The 21,324-nt window shown below is 48.0% G+C and overlaps 1 protein-coding gene across 8 annotated transcripts in view; it reads right to left on the bottom strand.

Annotated features, from left to right (window-relative positions):
- CCDC136 (coiled-coil domain containing 136) overlaps positions 1–14,926 on the bottom strand; it is a 30,872-nt gene extending 15,946 nt beyond the window's left edge. The window contains exons 1-8 of one of the 8 annotated variants that reach the window (XM_032761662.2): positions 14,787–14,926; positions 13,895–14,002; positions 11,735–11,983; positions 11,569–11,643; positions 4,676–4,999; positions 1,459–1,570; positions 696–861; positions 319–459 (exon numbers count right to left, since the gene is read on the bottom strand). In XM_032761662.2, coding sequence (XP_032617553.1) covers positions 319–459; positions 696–861; positions 1,459–1,570; positions 4,676–4,999; positions 11,569–11,643; positions 11,735–11,983; positions 13,895–14,002; positions 14,787–14,844 — 1,233 coding nt within the window. In that variant the 5' untranslated portion in view covers positions 14,845–14,926. The remainder of the gene's footprint in view (positions 1–318; positions 460–695; positions 862–1,458; positions 1,571–4,675; positions 5,000–11,568; positions 11,644–11,734; positions 11,984–13,894; positions 14,003–14,786) is intronic. The other 7 variants (XM_032761661.2, XM_058426493.1, XM_058426482.1 and 4 more) reach the window with 7 other exon arrangements.
- Positions 14,927–21,324: the final 6,398 nt, after the last annotated feature.

Raw genomic sequence — 21,324 nt, 5'->3', positions numbered from 1 at the left:
TGAGTAGAACAGTTACTCTGAAGAAACAGCAGATCTTTCTACGGATCAGTTGGGTTCCTTTTCAGATGCAGACATCTTGAGGAGCTCCCACAGGTCTAGGGTTTGGTTTCTTCTGTGAGATGGACACTCAGTAATGACCACCATTTCTAGAATGCAGTGCTATATGACTTCTACAGTTGGTTTCCAGCAGACTGTGCCCAGTTGCAGGGCAAGGGTCAGCAGAGCACAGCCATACTCACTGTGCCCACCCCGGTTGACACAGCCCCTCCATGAGGCCCTTCTGCCCCCACCCCAGATGCCTCCCTGGGCAGTGTTTACCTGGGTGACACTGTGGGAGGTCTGAAACTGAAGCACCTCATTCTGAGCACACTTGAGCTCCCTCTGCAGCCGCCTCTGCTCCTCCTCACTGACCTCGCGATGATGCTGTAGCTCTTCCAACTCACAACACAATTCCTGACACTATGCGGGAAATGGAACAGGGAGGCTTGTTTACTACAGATACCACATGTGCTCCAAGAACAAGCTTGGGGAAAGCATGGCGCTCTTTGACTGGAAGACCTACATCAGGCAAGTAAGACCCCAGAGTACTATCTCCCTCCACAGTGCATGCCTATGGAGATGTTTCTACCACAGGCTGGGAGAAGGTGAAAGAAAGACAAGAAACGTGACTGCCTTCCCTACCCTCTGTGCCCTACCTTGTTCTTCATGCCATGCATCTGCTCTTCAGCATCCCGTAGCTGCTGCCGTAACAACTGCATTTCAGGATCAGGCTCTAAGAAATCCATTTCTGAAGTCTGAGACTCTGCTGACGTCATACTCCGTGTTTGGGACTGCAGCCATCTCTCTGTTGCTCTCTGTGTCCTGCAATCCAGAACCCCAGAGCTATGCTTGAAGGGAGTTCTGCCTGGCATCACCAGCCATGCATGCTTCGTCCTGATACCTTCATTTTACACCAAAGATAGTAAGGGGCCTTCTATTGTGACTCACCGCTCAGATAAACATGCTTAGAAGACTACAGAAAGTCTCCAGCCCCTCAATCTGCAAAGGTGTGTTTAGCTCTGGGAGACCCTTAGAGTGCCAGTCCAGTTAGTTTTGAGGCTAGGCCTAGTCAAGCCCACTGCAATCTGGAAGCATTGTGCCTGCCATTAGACTGAAACAAGTCTATGCAGACAATAAAAGAATCTCTTCTGATCCACTTTAGGCCAGAGCAAACCAGAACCCAGTGCCTAGAACAGAAGTAAACTTCAGAACTCACTCCCTCTAGTCTTAAGATAATTGGGTCGGATCCCCATGTCTGCTTGTAGGTGGTATCTGTATCCTTTGGAAACCATGGAAAGGACTGGGTCTCCAGGAGCAGAGGAATGCTCACTGCCCTAGCATCTGCTTTCAGGGAAAGCCCAAGGTAAGGCAGGGTCCTGTGGAACCCCATGACCTCTCACTCTCCAGAGACAGCTGTACCTCTCACTCTCCAGATCTGCAAGCTGCCCCGTGAGGCTGTTGTTGCTCTCCTGCAGGGCCTGGTATTCCTCATTCAGGAAATGGTAGCGTTCCCGCAGCTCCTGCAGTTCTTCTGCAGAGGACAGGCAGAGAGAGATGAGACCGGGAGGAAAGGAAAGCACTGATGACCAGTCCCCAGTTTTCCTGTCTTGAAACCTGAGAGCAGAAGGTTAAAGAGCTTCTCTTTTTCTAAAGACAGAAAAGAGACAGAGGCTTAGAAGACAAGGCCCAGGAAATTCCACAGTGCAATGAGTCTTTCTCCTCTTCCCAATAGCTGTCCTTCTTCTCATCTGCCCTGAAGATTTGTCCTGTGTGCTCATCTTCAAAGCCTCAACCAAAGCAGACTCTTGAACTTTCAGCAATTTTTGAAAGTTTAATTAACTTTTGGGTTTATTGTATGTAAAATTTCCATTCAACTGTTTATGATTACCTTCCAATTATGCTTTTAGTACAAAAAGCTGAGAGATGTGAACTGTCAGATGTGACTGCCAGTACCTGCCTTTCAGGCATTCTGAGTTTCCTTTTATGTCCTTTATTCTCACACCAAATACATTGGTCTGGATGTGGTAAAGAATTCCTGCCAGGCGTAGTGGCTCAAGCCTGTAATCCCAACACTTTGGGAGGCCGGGGTGGGCAGATCACTTGAGGTCAGGAGTTTGAGACCAGCCTGGCCAATATGGCAAAAACCCTGTCTCTACTAAAAATACAAAAAGTAACCAGGTGTGGTGGTGCATGCCTGTAGTCCCAGCTACTCAGGAGGTTGAGGTAGGAGAATTGCTTAAACCCGGGAGGCAGAGGTTGCAGTGAGCCAAGACTGTGCCACTGCACTCCAGCCTGGGCGACAGAGTGAGACTCTGTCTCAAAAAAAAAAAAAAAAAAAGGAATTCTTTCTAATGGCCTTTTATCTGCTGACAGGCCCATCCTAACCAGACTCACATATCATCCTCAAGCATTAGAAGAAATCCGGTTGAAATACTCCAGCACATGTCTCTAAGCACCAGTCACCTATACCTATACTTTTTCCTTTTTGGTTTTGTTTTGTTTTGAGATAGTCTTACTCTGCCATCCAGACCAGAGAGCAGTGGCACAGTCATGGCTCACTGCATCCTTGACCTCCCTGGACTCAGGTGATCCTCCCACCTCAGCCTCCCAAGTACCTGTGACTATAGGCACACATTGCCAAGCCCGGCTAATTTTTGAATTTTTTTGTAAAGATGGGGTTTCACCACATTGCCCAGGCTGGTTTCAAATTCCTGGGCTCAAGTGATCCACCTGCCTCGGCCTCCCAAAGTGCTGGGAGTACAGGCATGAGTCACCATGCCCACTTTTAAGGCTGTGATGATGCAAACACCTGTATCTGTTTTGTTGCTTCATGATTAAGAATTATGTTGGCCGGGTGCAGTGGTTTACACCTGTGATCCCAACATTTTGGAAGGCCAAGGTAGGAGGATCATTAGAGCCCAGGAGTTCAAGACCAGCCTGGGTAACAGAGTGAGACTCTGTGTCCACTTGCAAAAAATTAAAAAAGAATTATGTCTCTTAGAACATTAATTGTACTGATATTTAAAGAACACTAACTTGCTCTAATTAGAACACAAGACCTATTTACCTGCTGGAAGATTCAACACCCTAAAAGTAACTTCTAATGTTTCCTCTTAATTCTAATCAGAATTCCTTAGAATACTGCAGATTACCATAGAAGGGAGGAAGGAAACTAATCTTTAATGAAAACTAACCATGCGCTAAGCATTAGACTTGATAGTTTCAGCCTCAGATTTGGTAAGTGTGCAAGTGATTTCAACATGCTTCACATTTCATTTAATTCCCAAAATAGCTCTGTAAGGTTTTTTTTTTTTCTTTAAATAAACTTTGAATTTTAGAATACTTTTAGATTTACAAAAAAGTTGCAAAGATAGTACAGAGTTTCCTGGGAGGGTTCTCACCCAATTTCCCTAATTGTCAACATACATTACCATGATATACCTGTCATGACTAAGGAATCAAATATTGATACATTACTATTAAGTAACTCCATAGTTTACTTGGATTTCTCTACATTTTCCCTAAGGTCCTTTTCCTGTTTCAGGATCCCATCTAGGTATAAGGTTTTATTAACCAATTTTGATTTCATATCCTGGATATAGAAACAGGCTCAAAGACCGTAACCAGACCTCCTACGTTCATCCTGCTAATTAGTGGAGCTGAGATACTGAACTCAGGTCTATTTGACTTCAGCCCAAGCCTTCCCACTGTGCCAACCTTCCTCTCCCAGCACCATTTAATCTAAAGGCTCTTCTGAGAGGCTTGATACAGCTGGAAAAACTTGCAGTTCTTTGATTCCTTGTTGATTGCCTCTGCTTGACCTGGCCAAATATAGGACCTCCATTATACTCAGATAATAAATCTAGCCTCAGAATAAAGGCAAGCTCTCTGATGTCATGAATCCTAGCAACTAGCTGGGAGACTCAATGTCTGAAAGCAGGGCTCTAGGCTTCTGGGTACCTCATGTATCACTCGGAATAACTTTTCTTCTCTAGCTGTCTTTTGCTCTGATTTGTTGCCCCCCAAAGCTTCTATTTTGAGGAGAGCTAATGGAACCTAAGAATTAGCATCCCTGCACCTGGAAGCAGGGCCAGAGGCCCCCTATAAAGCATTCCAGGCAAAGCACCATGATGCCAGGGCAGCAGGAAGAGTTTCCCAAGGTGACAGGTCCCTCTTTGCCCATCCTAGAGCTGGAAATTTTCCCAGGAAGGGTTTTCCCATAGTCAAATCAACAAAGACCCAATGACTCTCTGAAGAATTCCCAGGGTACCTCTCCATGGTGCTATTTCTTACACCACCATGGACTGGTTATGTAACATCTGGGTAGGTTTTTCCCCTTTACTGTCTTTTTAAAAATTTTATTTAAATTTTTCTTTTAGAAAGAGATAGGGTCTCACTTGGTTGCCCAGGCTGCTCATGAATGCCTGGGCTTGAGTGATCCTCCCATCTTGGCCTCCCAAAGTTCTGGGATTACAGGCATGAGCCATCATGCCTGGCCCCTTACAGTCTTGAATTCAACCTGGAGGTTTTTCTAGAGATTCCCAATTCATGATCTAACACCACCTTCCACCATTTTCCTATATATTATCTCCTTTCCTCTGCTTGACTTTACTGACCCACTTGATGGCTCTCATACCTTGCAACCCAGAGTAATCTGAAAGACCTAAACTACTGGATGGTTCAGAGCTCTTCATTTCCATTTCTGCACGGAGGGAGGCAATCTCCACCTCATAATCTCCCCGAATGCGTTCCATGTCTTCAAGTTCATTCTGCATCCGGCAGAGATCCTCCTGCAGGGATGCTATGTCACTCTCATGTTCAGTTGCAGAATCCTCTGCTGCTTGCCGCAGACTCTGGATCTCAGCCTGGGCCAAATGCAATTCCCGTTCTATTTCCTTAAGTTCGCTTTCTTTCTCATGCTCTAACAGGGAAATCTCCTCCCGTAGAGAACGCAGCTCACCTGCAAAGTCCAAAGGTTGAGATGATCAAGAGGGCAGGTGAACTAACCTACCATGTTCTAGAGGCACAAAATTAAAGGGAGACTTATTTCTTGTCTGCAAAGTCCTGAAAACCTCGTCTCTACCCCATCAGAGAAGTACAGCATCATGCCGGACGGAATAAAAGGAGTACCTAAGAAGGGAAAAGAGAGTGACTCTATGTAGTAAGGTCCAATAGAAAAGTAGATTTTGAGGCTTGGCACCAAAAGCAATCACTTAGTCTACTGTAAACAAAAAGTATTTCATGCTTCTAAGGAATCACCTGACAGTTAAAGACCTAACTTCATTTATAGTATTTTCTTGATGCCCTGAATCTTTCTAAAAATCCCCTGACTCAAAAAATGTATACAGACTATTTTCACCTATTCCTCCTGAGAGCTCAGAAATTACAGAGCCTCAGAGTTCCCATGACCTACCTGTGGTGGTAAGTACTGGACCTAAAACAATGTGCATTTAGAGTTCACAACTCAAATTCAAATATAAGTTCACTGCATAATAACCAAACATGGGATAATAATCTAAGCATCAGTTGATAAGGGATTGTTTAAACTGATGATAGTTAGGCTGGGCACAGTGGCTCACGCCTATAATCCCAGCACTTTGGGAGGCCAAGGCAGGTGGATCACTTGAGGTCAGGAGTTCAAGACCAGCCTGACCATGCCAACATGGTGAAACCCAGTCTTTGCTAAAAAAAAAAAAAAAAAAAAAAAAAAGCCAGGTGTGGTGGCACGCCCCTGTAATTCCAGCTACTTGGGAGGCTGAGACAGGAGAATCATTTGAGCCCGGGAGGCAGAGGTTGCTGTGAGCCAAGATCGCACCACTGCACTCCAGCCTGGGCAACAGAGTGAGACTCGGTCTCGAAAAATAATAATAATAAAAAATAAATAAACTGATGATAGTTAAATAAAATATCGTGCAGCCATTTAAAAGAAAGTATCAGATCTATGGTGAAAACAAAGAAGTTTCCATATTAACTGAAGAAAAAGAGCTGTAAAATATATGCTATGATCTAATTTTTGCAAAAAATATTTTATGTATAGTATGTAACACACAAATGGACAAACATATAGAAAAAGGCCTGGAAAGATCTATGCCCAAGCCATAATGAGTAGTTGTTTCTGAGGTATGGGATAACATGTGGTAAGGTTTTTACTTTACATATCATATCTATCTGTGCTGTTTGGATTTTCAGAACAAGCCTATATTTTCTATTTTTTAATTTACAAAATAATGGGTTAAGAGTTCTCTGTACCTACGGAGCATCTCAGAGTTTCTAGACACATGTACCCATCTGGGATCAGGACGAAAAAGTGGAGAGAGTAAAAGGCACTGATACCAACAGTGAATTTAGGATTTGAGGGCCAGGATTAGAGAATTAATGAGGATTGGGTTGGGAGGGTCAGGATTTTCCATAAATCCCTTGCAAGGCACATTCTCCCATCCCCTTCCCCCAACTTCTGCTCATTCTACTCACCATTCAGATGTCAACTTTTCTAGCCTGTACCTCCACTTCCTCAAAAAAACTAACAGAAGTCCTCTATTAAGTGGTCTCATAAAACCTTGTACTTTGCTGTGTGTGTGTGTTTACTTAGTCTCCCCTTCACTTGGTTATAAGCCTTATCAAGGCAGAGAGCATATCTGGTTTGCTCACCATTACAGCTCCAGGATCTAGTATTGTGCCTGAAAACGAAGCTCAATAGATATTTGATGTATTCATGCATAAATAAGGCAGCAGTTCATCTATTCAACAAACTTTTACTAAGTATCTCCTATGTGTACAGAACTAAACATTTGGGGTTTGGGGGGTTTTCCTTTTTGTTTTTGAGACAGTCTCGTTCTGTTGCCCAAGCTGGAGTGGAGTGGCATGATCATGGCTCACTGCAGCCTTGACCTCCTGGGCTCAAGCAATCCTCCCTCCTCGGCATCCCTAATATCTGAGACTACAGGCATGGGCCACCATGCCCTGCTATTTTTTTTCTTTTTTTAATGTAAAGATGGGGGTCTCTTTCTGTTGCCCAGGCTGGTCTCAAACTCCTGGGCTCAGGCGATCCATCTTGGCTTCCCAAAGCGCTGGGATTACAGACATAAGCCACCACACCTGGCCCTGTTTGGGTATTTTTTAAAAATTAGAATAGAATCTAGACTTTCAAAGAAGACAAATTTGGACTTGCTTCATAGATAGATGTTGAGTGGTGAGGGCATCTCAGGGGAAGATCTACCCTGCTCCCCTGAGCTCACATGTGGAACTATGGGCATGTCTTTTGCCAATCTTTCCAGTTCTAGAATGATCCTAGCTGTTACGTCTCCTTGATCTATTCAACAACTATTAACTGATCCTTAACTGCATGCCAAGGCCAAGAATCTCCTGTTAGATTCTCTGACTTCCTATTGGAAGAAGAGTCCGCTCTACCCCCACTACTGAGCAGCACAGTGAGGTCTGTCTCGCTATGGAGACACACGAGGAAACTGGCCATTAGGACAAAGGCCCTAGAGTCTGGGGTGGGCCTTCTGGAGAAAAAGACCAACCTCCACCTCCCTAATATGCTTTTGATGTTAGGGTTCAACTCTACCTTAGGTGCTTCTGGCCCTAAAAAAATGGTATTCTCGGCCAAACACAGTGGCTCACACCTTTAATCCCAGCACTTTGGGAGGCTGAGGCTGGTGGATCACTTGAGGTCAGGGGTTCGAGACCAGCCTGGCCAAAATGGCAAAACCCTATCTCTACTAAATATACAAAAATTAGCCGGGTGTGGTGGCTGGCATCTGTAGTCCCGGCTACTCCCGAGGCTGAGGCAGGAGAATCACTCCAACCCAGGAGGCGGAGGTTACAGTGGGCCGAGGTCTCGCCATTGCACTGCAGCCTGGGCGACAGAGCGAAACTCCGTCTCAAAAAAAAAAAAAAAAAAAAGGCATTCTCAGATCTACTGGGAACAGAAGAAGGTGCAGGGTCACCTAGAGTCGCCCGGGACAGGACCCGAGGCCTGGGGGCAGACTAGGGAGCGCCCGGGAGTTGAAGAGGCCAGCCAGGGTTCCCCGGGTTCCGAGGCGCTGGCGCCCGTTGAGTATGGGGCTGGGACAGTCCGGGCGAGGCCAAGGGCTGAGGAGTCGGGCTGCGGGAAGAGAAGTGGATTCTCACTCACTGGTTATGGCCTCCATCTCGCCGCCCCCGCTAGAGCTGTGTCCCTGGGGGGCCACCCAGCCGCTGGCCGGTCCCGCCCCGAAGGGGCTGTGGCGGCCGGAACCGCCTCTGAACAGCAGCTGCCCCTAAGGCCGCGCGTGCCCCGTCCAGGCGGAAACGGGTGACGCGCGTGCGCGAGGGCAGCCTCGGTCTCTCCCGCAGGGCCGTGGGGGATCTCACCCTAGAAAGCACCCTACTGAGGAGCGGGCGCAGTGGCTCACGCCTGTAATCCCAGCACTTTGGGAGGCCGGGGGGGGGGGGGGGGCGGATCACGAGGTCAGGAGTTCAAGACCAGCCTGGCCAAAATCGTTGAAACCCCGTTTCTACTAAAAATACAAAAAATTAGCCAGGTATGGTGGCTGGCGCCTGTAATCCCAGCTACTCAGGGGGCTGAGGCAGAAGAATCGCCTGAACCCAGGAGGTGGAAGTTGCAGTGAGCCAAGATCTCGCCTCTGCATTCCAGCCTGGGTGACAGAGCAAGACTTCGTCTCAAAAAAAAAACCTACTGAGGAGGGAAGCGCTCTAGAACCCTATTTTCCCAGGTAGTTCCTGCCTGCATCTCTGCTTCAATTCTGAGTTTTCGCCCATTTGAATGGAGGAACGTTCCTTCTCCAGGCAAAGGCCTTTTTTTGTACTGGATCTTTTCTTTCATTATACATGATCTAGCATTTCCTACCTTTGAAAAAAGAAAAGAAATAATCTTTTGACCCTATTTCCCTTACTTCTCTGCTTCTCTTCAAAATGACTACTGAAGTTATCGGTACTCACCTTTTCCATTTCATCTCCCATGTCCTCTCCAAACCCAATCCAATCGGTGCCTCCATGCACTGAGATGTCTCAGGGTCCTCCCTCTTACCAAATCCAAGACCATCTCACTTGACTTAGCAACCTGACACAGTGGATCACTGTCTCCTTGAAGTACTTTCTGCTCTGGCTTACAGGGCATGACATGCTCCAGGAGTTCCTCTCACTTTACTCTTTTGTTCATTTCTCCTTCTATACTGGACCTCTAAATACTGGAGTGTCTCTGGGGCTGGACCCTTTCTCCTCTTCTGGTGTCTCTCCATGTGACTGCACCATTATTTCCCATGGATTCTAATGCCAATTATATGCTAATGACTCCAAATTTACATCTCCAGCCCTGTTTTCTCCCTGGCTCTGCCTTTATATATCCAACTGCCTCAATATATTCACTTGGATGTCCACAGTTACTTCAAACTTAACAGAGGAAAACATGTTTTAAATGGCTCCCCAGCCCCAAAACTTACCCCTTGCCAAGTCTTTCCCAATTCAATAAACATCACCACCTTCCATCAATTTTCTCAAGGCAAAGTCATCTTTCATGTCTCTGTTATCCTCTGATGCAATTCATTAGCAAATCCCAAGGGCTTCACCTTCAAAATATATTCTGAATCATCTCCACTTCTACAGCCCTAACTCAAGCGACCATCATCTCTTGACTGAACTATTGCAGTAACTTGCTGACAGGACTCACTGTTCTGAGTCACTTCCCTCCATCTTAAGTGTTTCCACTTAGTGGCCAAGTTCTCTTTTAAAAATGTAAAGCAGATTGTATCATCCCAGTCCTGGCTAAGACCCTCTCCTGGCTTTCCACCACAGTTAACATGAAAGCCAAACCTCTTGGCTGGCCTACAAGATCCATTGTAATCTGGCCTCTGCCTGCCTCAGAACGTTCTCTTGCCAGGGTCCTCCACATGCACTTTGCTGCAAACACAGTGGCCTCTGTTCTGTCGCTCAAACAAATGAAGCTCATTCTCACCTCTGGGCCTTTGCAGTTGCTGTTGCTTCTGCCTGGTATGCTCCTCCCTCAGATCTTGGATGGCTGAATCCTTTTCATTATTCAGGTCTTAGCTCAAATGTCATCTTCTCAAAGACGACTTTCCTAACTGCCATATCTAAAATAAACTCCCTTCAAGACCAGCCTGGCCGACATGGTGAAACTCCATCTCTACTAAAAATACAATAATTAGCCAGGTGTGGTGGCGCATGCCTGTAATCTCAGCTACTCGGGAGGCTGAGGCACGAGAATCTCTTGAACCCGGGAGGCAGAGGTTGAAGTGAGCCGAGATTGTGCCATTGCACTCCAGTCCGGGCAACAGAGTGAGACTCTGTCTCAAAATAAAATAAAATAAACTCCCATCCCACCTCCTCTCTATATCATATTATTATATCGTGTTCATAGCATTTATTGCCACCTGAACTTGTGTTGTTTATTTTCTGCCTCTCTCCGTTAGAACGTACTCTTCATTAGGGCAGGGATGTGGTCTGTCTCATTCACAGCTGGTCCTCCAAGTATAAAGGCACCTCGTAAATAGGTGATAAATAAATCAGTCCCATTTTACAGATAAGAAATGACATCTCAGAAAGATAAGTGACTTGCCCAAGATCACACAATTTCTAAGTGGTAGAGCTGGGCCCACGAATCTAGGTCATCCCAGACCAATGCCCACACTCTTCCCTATGTGACACATATCCTGCCACTTTCCTCCTCTGCAAGCCCCTTCACTGACCACCCTTCCTGTATCTACCTTTGCTTACATTTTCTGTCCCCGTCTCCTCTCCTCCCCCTCTTACACCTCTGCTTGCTCCTATCCAGGCCTGCTTCCTGGCCTTCCTTTTTTTTCTCCATTTATACTTTTCTTTTGGCTTGATCTCAGTTCTCCCCAGAGTCCCTGCTGTTTTCTAGGGCAGCTCCCCTAAACCTTCCGGAAGCCCACAGAAGTAACAAAAGCTGCCTCTTTATTTGGTGGTGCGGTGGAATGTGGGACACCTGACTTGCTGCTTTTCAGAGACAAAGGGACGTGGGTGTTGGCAAAAAGGGATTTGGGGGCCACAAGCTTAGGTCCCAGGCAGCAACAGAAGTGCTGTCATCTGCCTCTCTTAATAGGTGCAGAGAGGCCCCACCAGTCACTTCTCATTGGCTTCATGCTTTCCCATGCTGTCCTTGGAGGAACCAGAAAAAGGAATCTGGCTTGGAATTCAACTTGGATCACCCACCCCTGGCACTGACCAGGAGAACAAAGGGACAGGGATGCACTATGAAGGAGGAGGCTGAAGGGGCAAGAGGAAAGAGCCCACCAGGGACAGGAGGTGACGGGGAGGCCAAGAAACGGAAGGGGAGGACAGAAGAGCCAGGTGGAGGAGCAAAGAAAGAAAACTGGGGACAGAGGAAGATGGAGAGACAAGGAGAGGAAAAGGGTGAGACTAGTAGAGGAAAATGAGGTGAAATTACTGATTTTGGTTATTTTTTGCTTCAGTCAAACCCTCAGGAAAAAAGTACTTAGGTGACCACTTGGATGGCCACCTCCCTCCAGTCCAAGTCCTGGGAATTACCTTGGAGCTGCTGGATCTGCTTGGTGAACACCTCTGCCTGCTGGGCGCTGGCTAGCCGTTCATCCTCCAGGAGCCCTGCAGGGAGAGGGGCACCAGTGTCAAGCTCGGATCCAGGGGAGTGCAGAGCCTCTGGGCCCGGGCACTGGGCCCTGGCCCAGGCACTCACCCTGTAGCTCCAGGGAGTCGTCCTCATGCTGCCCTGCCAGTTCCCGGGTCTCCTCCAGTTCTGCCACCAGCTGCAGCACCTGAGCCCGCAGCTCCTCCAGCTCTGTCTCCGTGAGGCTCAGTCCCCGGTGCTTGTTGACTGACAGAGAGCCAACACTGCCACCTTTTTGCACTTGTTCTTCTTCTTCTTCCACCTCTTCTTCCTCCTCCTCCTCTTCCTCCTCATAGAGAGCTGGGAGTAACACTTCCCCTAGGAGAGACAGTCATCCCACCAAGGAGTCAGCATCAAATTCCTTTCTGCCGTCCTTCCAGGGCCCTCAAACTCACTATCCCAGGGCAGAGATGACATGCTAGTGCCACCTGGTGTCCCCCAAGGAGCCCCTGGGCAAGACCTGTACTAAAGATGAGTCCTCAGGTGTGAGAGTCAAGTTGAGAGGCAGCCCCTCCACCTCCCAGGCCCTTCCTGGACCAATGTTGCACTTGGTAGCCTGTGCAGGCTGGTGCCCGCTGAGCCACGAGACACTTGCACAGGATTACCTGCTTCTTCTAGGCTGGCCTCTGAGTAGCAGGACAAGTAGTCAAGAAAGGAGACAGTGAGCGGATCTTTCGGTCAAATGGGGTAACAGTTACAGTTTGGAGATTTCTTGAAAGTTAAAAACAAAAAAAACAAAAACTGGCCGGGCATGCTGGCTCATGCCTGTAATTCTGGCACTTTGGGAGGCTGAGGTGGGTGGATCACTTGAGGCCAGGAGTTCCAAACCAGCCTGGTCAACATGGTGAAACCCCTTCTCTACTAAAAATACAAAAAAAAATTAGCTGGGCGTGGTAGTACACGCCTGTAATCCCAGGTACTTGGGAGGCTAAGGCAGGAGAATCGCTTGAACCTGGGAAGTGTAGGTTGCAGTGAGGCAAGATCGAGCCACTGCACTCCAGCCTGGGCAACAGAGTGAGACTCCGTCTCAAACAAACAAACAAACAAAAACAACCAAACAAAAAACTATCCAGGTGGCTTGTCAAAAATCAGCCTTTCCATAATAAGAAAGCATTGCCCATCAGCAGGTAGAGAAAGAAAATATCTGACTGTAGAGGTTTCATTGGACAAACTCTGGAGCCCTTTCAAATGTGCATTATTAAATATCTGTTTGAAATTTTCTACAAGGTCCACCTTGTTTTTCCCTGCTGCATGTCACAAGGTCTCCTCTCCCCTAGCTGAGCCATATGAGGCCCCTCCTACTCTGCTGACCACAAAGCAGCTTTCAGGGGAAGTTTTAGGCTGTACTTGCGTGTAAAAGAAAGCCTACCATTTTAATGCATTTAAAAAACTAGGGTTTGGTGCCGGCCCCCAGCCTCTGGTTGCGAGCACCCGCTCCTTTACTGCAATGCAGTCCCTATAAATAGCAAAATGTTGTCTGGATGGTGATTGTTTGCTTTGTTTTAAAATTCTGAATCTCTGGTCTTACTTTATCTAATATCAGCAGCCTTAGGTTCAACTGGGACCCCTAGTGCCATCTGTCCCCCTTAGGGGGAGCAGGTTTGCCCATACTGAATGTGCAACGTGCAACACTTCACAGGAAGTCCTGGAAAATGGACCAGTGTCCTTCCAGGGGCCTGTTGTTGGCAGCAACTGCCAAGTCACATGGGTGTGGTGGGGATACACGTGTGTTGGGAGGATGGCCTCACGCGCCCCCTCCTAGGCTCTCTCTTTCAGGCAATAAGGTATCCTAAAGAACCAAAGCCACAGGCTTCCATTCGAAGTTAATGGTGGTGGCCCCAGAAAGACAATTCACATGCCCAGTTCCTTGCTTTTTAAAATAAGAGACAGCTTGGGATCTGGGTCGGCAGGCAGTGAGGACAAACCCCCTGCTGAAAGGCTGCTTCAAAGCTCCGTCCAACAAGGCCTCTTTCTCTGTCTGGCAGCTCCCTCGGGACGCATAACCTGGTTAGCTGGGGGGTGACTGGGGTCCCGAAGGGATGAATCCTGAACTTCTGTCAAAGCCTGAGCCCTGAGAAGGGCTGGAGCTCTGAGGTGCAGGAAGAGGGGCTAAGATGAACTGAGGGAAGGGCTGTGTCCTGGCTCAGAGGCCTGGGGGTCAGAGGGAGGAAGGAAGGGAATTAAGGGAGGAGGGGAAGGGAAAGAAAGAAGCCTTTTGGGAAAACTCACCCTCCATAGCTTGCATCCCCCGTCGTTCCAGGGACCCCCAGCGTTGGCCCTTCTTCCTCTCACAGCCCTCGGAAGCCTCATAGGAGCCTAGAGTGGTCACTGTGGGTCCTGAGAGCAGGGAGAAAGGAGGGGCTGGGGGGTGGGAGGCTGGCTGCGGGCTGGGGTGCAGAGGAAAGAAGGGGACATGCCTTCCAGCTCCTCGGGGCTCTGGGATCTGTAATCCCAGTGGAGGTGCCTGACTCACTCTGCCGGCTCTGCGACTCCTCTCTCTTGGCCGCCTCTCACGCTCTGCCTGCGGAGACCCCAGCCCTGCCTCCCAGCCTCCTCAGAACCCCCTGTTCCAGGACCCTCTTGCTTGCACAGAAAAAAAGAGGGGGTGTGCGTATTTAGTCCGGGGGGACAGGGAGGAGAGGGCCAAGACTGAAAGAGGGCGGGAGCCAGTGAAGAAGAGGCTGAAAGGGTGAGGTGGCCTACGGAGGGAGGGAGGAGTGGGGGGCGTGCGGGAAGGGGTAGGGCTGCGACCTCTCCCCTCCCCTCTCCTCCCATTCTCTCGCTGGACCTTGCCCACCCCACCCTCGCCCCGCGCTCAGGAGTCTCCGGGGCTGCAGGAGGTGCGGGGTCTGGAGCCCCGAAGGCTGGAAGCACCGTCGGACTGAAGTGGAGAGACGCGCTGGGGAGGGACCACCAGGCAGGATGCGGCCGGTGCGCGGAAGCCTCAGCCCCAGGCCGGAAAGATGGAGACCGGGCTCCGGCGGAGGCCAGGATGGAGGGGGGAAGACTGGGCGGAGAAGGGGGAGCCGCGGAGGCCGGGAGCACCTGGGGGTCTGGAGGGAGGAGGGATGGAGGAGGGAAAGGAGGGGCGGTAGAGAGGTGAGGGAGGGGCGGCTCTGACCTGGGCCCGGGCAGCTCCAGCCCGCGGCTCCCGCGCCGGCTCCGGCGCCCGCCTCCATGACCGCTCCCGCCGCCGCCTTCCGCCTCCCCGAGCAGAAGCCGCAGCCGCGAGCCCGGGGACCGGAGCCGGGTGCGCAGGGAGGAGGGAGGGCGGGCGAGGGGGCGGGGCCTGGCCGGGCCTCCTGACACCGCCCCCCGCCGCTCGCCGCCGCCCGGAAGCCCTCCCAGCACTCGGGAGCTCCAAGCAGGTGCAGGGGGCGGCGCGGGAGGGTGAGCGCGACCCCGGATACGCCCCAAGGCTCTCCCCGAGGCGCGGGGCCCGGACAGCGTCGGGAGCTCCTAGGCTTAAGGCTGCCCCAAGAGGGAGGAGCGAGATCCCCTGGTTCTGGCGGCGGGTCCCCTCGGGGTCTGCTGTGCCCAGGGACCCTTCTGCACCAGGTGTCAGGGCCGGGTCATGCTCAGCAATGGGGACGGCAAAGGACGAGGTGGGACTGTTTCCTCCAAACGCGCAGACACGCGCGCCCCTCCTTCCCTCCCTTCCCCGCCTGGCCGGCGCCCCCACCTAGCTGTCCGTGCGGACTCCGGCCCCAGGCCCTGCCCACCCCTGCCCGGTGGCGCCTCGGCAGCCTGGGGACCGGAGGAGGGAAGTCGAGGCCTGGATGGGCGAACGGCAGGGCCCTGACCTCTCCGCTTTCCGCGACCCCCCACCGAGCCAGGGCCAGGGACCCTCTTAGGAGCCCTCCGGTGGCCCCATCAGGCCTCAGGGCCGGAAGACCCCCTCTCCTCCGCCCTGCCTTCCCTTCCGGTCCCACACCGGTGGGCTGCGAGCCACGCCCCCACAGTAGCCCGCTCAGGGTGGGCACGACTGATGTTCACTCTTGTGGAAGGGAGATTTGGAAGCCCAGGGGGCTTATTTCACGTCTTCAACCATTCGTTTATTTAAGCTATGTCTACTGGGTGCCGGCTTTTGAAGAGGCAATTCTCACATCTCCGCAGGTCTCGGCAAGGGTAGAAGTGGGCACAGTTGGGAACAGGGGCTCTCCAGCACATCCAGGAAATGGCTGGGAGATTCCTAAGCCAGGGACACACGCGGATGCCCTCTCTGGCACATCCACTCACAGGTCGAGGGCTAGTATTGTCTGCGTTCCCCCCGCTGCAGGAAAGGGATCCGGATCCAGACCGCAAGAGAGCGTTCTCGAATGTCACGCAAGAAAGAATTCAGGGAAGTCCATAGGATAACGTAAAAACAAGTTTATTAGGAAAGTAAAGGAATAAAGAATGGCTACTCCATAGACAGAGCAAGAATGTTTTCTTTGCTTCCCAGATGACGGGATTCTACTCCAGATCCTGTGGCCAAGATGAGACAGTTGTGGGGAAAGTTGAACAAGCCCACCCAGACCCCTTCTGCAGAGGGTTTACTGCAGATACCAAGCCTGTCCAGATTTGGGGAGCAGAGCATTTGTCAGGGGTGGTAGAAAGGGGCTGCACTGGGGGCTTGAGGGATGCAGTGCTCCAGGAACTGGCAAAGGCTAGTTTTGGAAGCTTACTGGCTGTTCTTTCTGCCCAGCGCAGCTCCTCCTGGTTCTGCCTCCGCCAGCAGGGCCACGTTAGCAGTTGGCCTTGACTGCTGACCTCTTGGTGAATGGAAGGAGGCACAGCAGGGAAGTTGTCGATGGTGGCATCCAGGGTTCAAGCTCTCCTCAGGGAGCTCTGATCCTGAGAATTAGGACTAATCTCTCCCTGGCTCCTGGCATGCAGGTCACTTTTCACCCTTGATTTGGGAGAACATTTAAGGGAGACCTGAACTAGTCTATTTTCAGGAGCCAAACTTGGTCAAACCCTGGCCAGACCAGTACTGGGTTGAGGGCGGAGGGGGGCAGTTAAAAGGCCGGAGAAAAGAGCTTAAGAGATATGAGGGAGGTGGGCTGTGGTCCAGAAATGCATCTCTGAGGGGCCAGGAGTGGTGGGCATGTCAGCCAGGTGATCAACCTAGGGGGATGATCTGAATTAATCCCTGTAATCCCTGGACTCAGGGCTCAGCCTCCCTCCTAATCCCATCGCAGGAGATCATCCTCTTTGAGGACTGATGTAGCCATTTATCCCCCTTTACCCTTATTTCTAAATGCCTAGATCCTTTCATTAAAAGGAAAAAATTATGAGTATTTGAAACATGCAGAAAAGTATGGTACAGAGAATAACGTAACAAATAACCATGCACACAGAACTGAAATCCTACAACCAGTCAGATCTTGCCACATTTGATTCAAGGTAGCCCTCTATTTATGGTTTTCCAGTTTTACCTGTATGTATGTTTTACCTTTTATGAATGTATCTACCAACAATACATAATTGCGACTTGTGTGTTTTAGAAATTTATGTAAATAGTGTTATATTGTACACATTCTTCTGCAAACTCTTTTTTGTTTTTTTTTTGCATTTATCCATGTTGTTTCATATAGCTCCAGTTTATGAATTTTAGCTACTGAATACTCTTTCATTGCTTGAATACACTGCAATTTATCCATTTTTCGGCTAAGTGACATTTTTACTGTTTCCAGTTTTCCATATTAAAAACAGTGCTGCACTTGACAATTTCATGCGTTCTCCTAGGATGGATACCTAGAAGTGGAATTTCTGGGTCATAGAGTAGGTGCATCTTAAACTTCACTAGCCATTGCCAAATTGCTCTATAGTGTAGTTAGACCAATTTAAACACCACTAACAGTGGCTTTATTTATTTATCCTCTGGTCCCCACTGATTTGGAAGTTACACATTCTATTTCTACTCTTTTAGTGATTACCTCTTTATATATTTCTAAACACTCTTACTTAGGTCTACAGTGAATCAATATCACTACACTTTTTCTGAATAATAGAAAGATCTTAGAACATGTTAACTCTGTTCTTCTTTCCCCACCATCTCCCATATTTCTATCTAGTATTTTAGTTTCCCCTTCTTTCTAACCCCAGGAAGCATCGTCCTCACCATTATCACCACCACCACCATCTTTATCATCATCATCTGTCTCAAGGCTTGTTTAGATCGACTAACATATTTATAAATTTCTCTGGTCACCATTCCTTCTTATTTCAGTTTCCTTCTTATAAAATCTACCCTTTTGTGGCATTTCAGTGTAAGTCTTTGAGGGGTTAGCATTCTCAGTTAATGTCTTAAAATGTCTTCATTTCGTGCCCTTTTAATGGAAATTTAGTAGGCATCAAATTCTGGATGACAGTTATTTTCTCTTAGCCTTTTGAAGATATTTTTTTCCCTGTAATCTTTTGCTGCTAATAAGTGACAAAGATTTTTTTCCATAATTTAAAAAAGTAAGTATTTTCTTTTCTTTTCTTTTCTTTTTTTTTTTCTTTGAGAAGGAGTCTCAGTCTGTTGCCCAGATTGGAGTGCAGTGGCGTGATCTCAGCTCACTGCAACCTCTGCCTCCTGGGTTCAAGCGATTCTTCAGTCTCAGCCTCCCAAGTAGCTGGGATTACAGGTGGGCACCACCACACTCGGCTAATTTTTGTATTTTTAGTAGAGACGGGGTTTCACCGTGTTGGCCAGGCTGGTCTTGAACTCCTGACCTCAGGTGATCCACCGACCTCAGCCTCCCAAAGTGCTGGGATTACAGGCATGAGCCACCATGCCTGGTCAAAAAAATAAGTCTTTTCTATAATCTTTTTTTCCATTTTTTTTTCCCTTATAATTAATCTCCTGTTGCTAGAAGTGAGCTGCAAATATAATTGTTATCTTTGTAGGCAGACAGGCATTTTTATTTCTGGTTGTTTTAAGGTTTTTCTCAGGTGTGGTGGCTCATGTCTATAATCCTAGTCCCTTGGGAAGATGGCCTGAGCCCAGGAGTTTGAGATCAGCCTGGGTGACATGGCAAGACTCTGTCTCTATAAAAATTAAAAAATAACTCCAGCCTGGGTGACAAAGCAAGACTCCACCCCAAAATAAATAAACAAATAATTAGGTGGACATGACAGCACACACCTGTGGTTCTACCTACTTAGGAGGCTGATGTGGAAGGATTGCTTGGGCCTAGGAGTTTGAGGCTTCAGTGAGCTATGATCACACCACTGCACTCCAGCCTGGGCAATAGAGTGAGACCCTGTCTCAAAAAAAAAGACTTTTCTCTTTCTTCAGTATCCTGCAGTTTCTCTACAGTGTGTTTCAGAACTCAGGACTCTTCAACCTGAGAACTCTGTCTTTCTTCCGTTAAAATTTTCAACCATTATCTATTGGAATATTATATTTTCCCCATTCTCTCAGTCACATTCAGGAACTCCTATTAGATATATATTAGTCTGTCTCATTCTTTCCTTCATGTTTTTTAGCTATTCTTTCATATTTTCTATCTTATCACTTTCCCACTTTTTCATATTTTGAATGATTTCATCAGCTCTCTTTTCCAGTTCACTTACTCTCTCTTTGCCTGAGTCTAATAATCTACTGTTTAATGCATCACTGAGTTTTTAATGTCTTCTTTGTTATTAAGTATAATTTTCCAGTGCTAAGAGTCGTTAATTTCAATGTTTATGACTTTCATTTCTTCATGTTGTATTTCATTTTTTCCCTATGGTTTATTTTCTTGTCTTTAATACTTCTACATATATTTATTATATTATAATGTTTTTCATGTTGTTCTATCATGTGTAGTTCTTGGAGTGCTCTCTTGTTTGCTGTGTCCACCAACACTTCGTTATGATGGATTGCTTCCTTGTCTAGTTTTGTTTCTTCTCAGCTGAACCTGTGGCTAGAATCACCCGAAAAGCAGGAACTCCACAAGGGAGTGCCCCAAACTGTTCTGAAATGGGGCTGGTTGAGATTCCAAAGACATCAAGCAATGAACATCAGGGGATTGGTCCAAAGCATTTATTAGGAGAATGTACATACAAAGTGAGCTGCCGTGGATCCTCAGGGTAGAAAGCGAGACAAGGGATGTTCTACCTAGGTGTGTCCACAATGAGGGAGTTTAAATGAGGTTTATGAAGTTTAAATGAGGGTTTCAGGAATTTGGCTGGGGACAGGGCTAGCTTCTATGTTTAGCAGCATGGTTGGTCTTTCAGTGTTTTCAGCAACAACCTAAACACCTTTGTTAGTGCCTGTGAATGTTCAAGGCCCTAGCTTGGGTTCAAGCCTACAGGGGAAAACATTTCAGCTGGCTGGGTCACAGAGCACTTAAAGCACTCTGTATCTCTCAGTCTGGACAGAGGGAAAAGCAGGGAAAGTTTATAATATCTTATACAGGTTCATAATTTTTATTGTGAGCTCTTCTTCAGCACATCTTGGGTTTTTGTCATTTTGATGGGTTGGTTGGTTGGTTTGTTTTGGTGGGAGTCCCATATGCCCTGGTTATATGAAAACAGTCTTATAGAACTCTTTCTTGCTTCTATGTGGCTGTGTGGTATTCCTAAGGATTTCAAGGGTCATAAACCAGGTTTATAGTTAATTTCTCACTTGGATTCAGCACCATGAAGACATAAATCCAGATAAATACAAACACTTGGTCAGACTTCGAATGTCAATTTCTCAGGGTTGACTTGTATTTCCACCCCTTTTCTCGCTTCCTTGCTGGTTTTTAGTCCTCTTTTCTTTTATTTTTCTTTCTTTTCAGAGACAGGGTCTGGCTCTGTTGCCCAGGCTGGAGTGCAGTGATGTGATCATGGCTTATTGTAGCCTCAACCTCCCAGGCTCAAGCACTCCTCCCACCTCAGCCTCCTAAGTAGCTGGGACTGCAGGTGCACACCACCACACCTGGCTAAGTTTTTAAATTTATTTTTTGTAGAGAAGGGGTTTTGCTATGTTGCCCAGGCTGGTATCAAACTCGTAGGCTCAAGTGAGCACCCCACCTCAGCCTCCCAAAATGTTGGGATTGCAGGTGTACGCCACTATGCTCAGCCTTTAATCTTCTTTTCACGAACAAGATGGAGCTTTTATATTCTGAGCTTTATGCAGGGGGTTCGGCTTTAGCTCCTTGCCTCTGGTAGGTGAGGCCACATATCCTACAATTGGAAGCATTGAGACACTCCAGATCTTGGGTGTCTATCTTATCTGTGTATGACATCCACAATAGGCCATTATGATATCCTTCCCCGCTGCCCCCTACTTTTTTGTTTTGTTTCGTTTTCATTATTTATTTATTTGTTTGTTTGTTTGAGATAGAGTCCCGCTCTGTTGCCGAGGCTGGAGTGCAATGGCGCCATCTTGGCTCACTGCAACCTCCGCCTCCGGGTTCAAGTGATTCTCCTGCCTCAGCCTCCCAAGTAGCTGGGATTACAGGTGCTCACCACCACGCCCAGCTAATTTTTGTATTTTTAGTAGAGATAGGGTTTCACCTTGTTGGTCAGGCTGGTCTCGAACTCCTGACCTCAGGTGATCCACCCGCCTCGACCTCCCAAAGTGCTGGGATTACAGGTGTGAGCCACCGTGCCCGACTTTTTTCTTTAATCCTGATAGCTGATAATTTCCTTTATTAAAAAAAAAAGTTGGGATTGTCCAATTTTAATTTTTGAATACTATTTTATCCAACATCCCT

This window comes from Hylobates moloch, unplaced genomic scaffold (genome assembly GCF_009828535.3).
Source record: "Hylobates moloch isolate HMO894 unplaced genomic scaffold, HMol_V3 SCAFFOLD_1, whole genome shotgun sequence".
NCBI classification, from domain to species: Eukaryota; Metazoa; Chordata; class Mammalia; order Primates; family Hylobatidae; genus Hylobates; species Hylobates moloch.
Note: the sequence above shows the minus strand (reverse complement) of the source record. Positions and strands in the feature narration are given on the sequence as shown.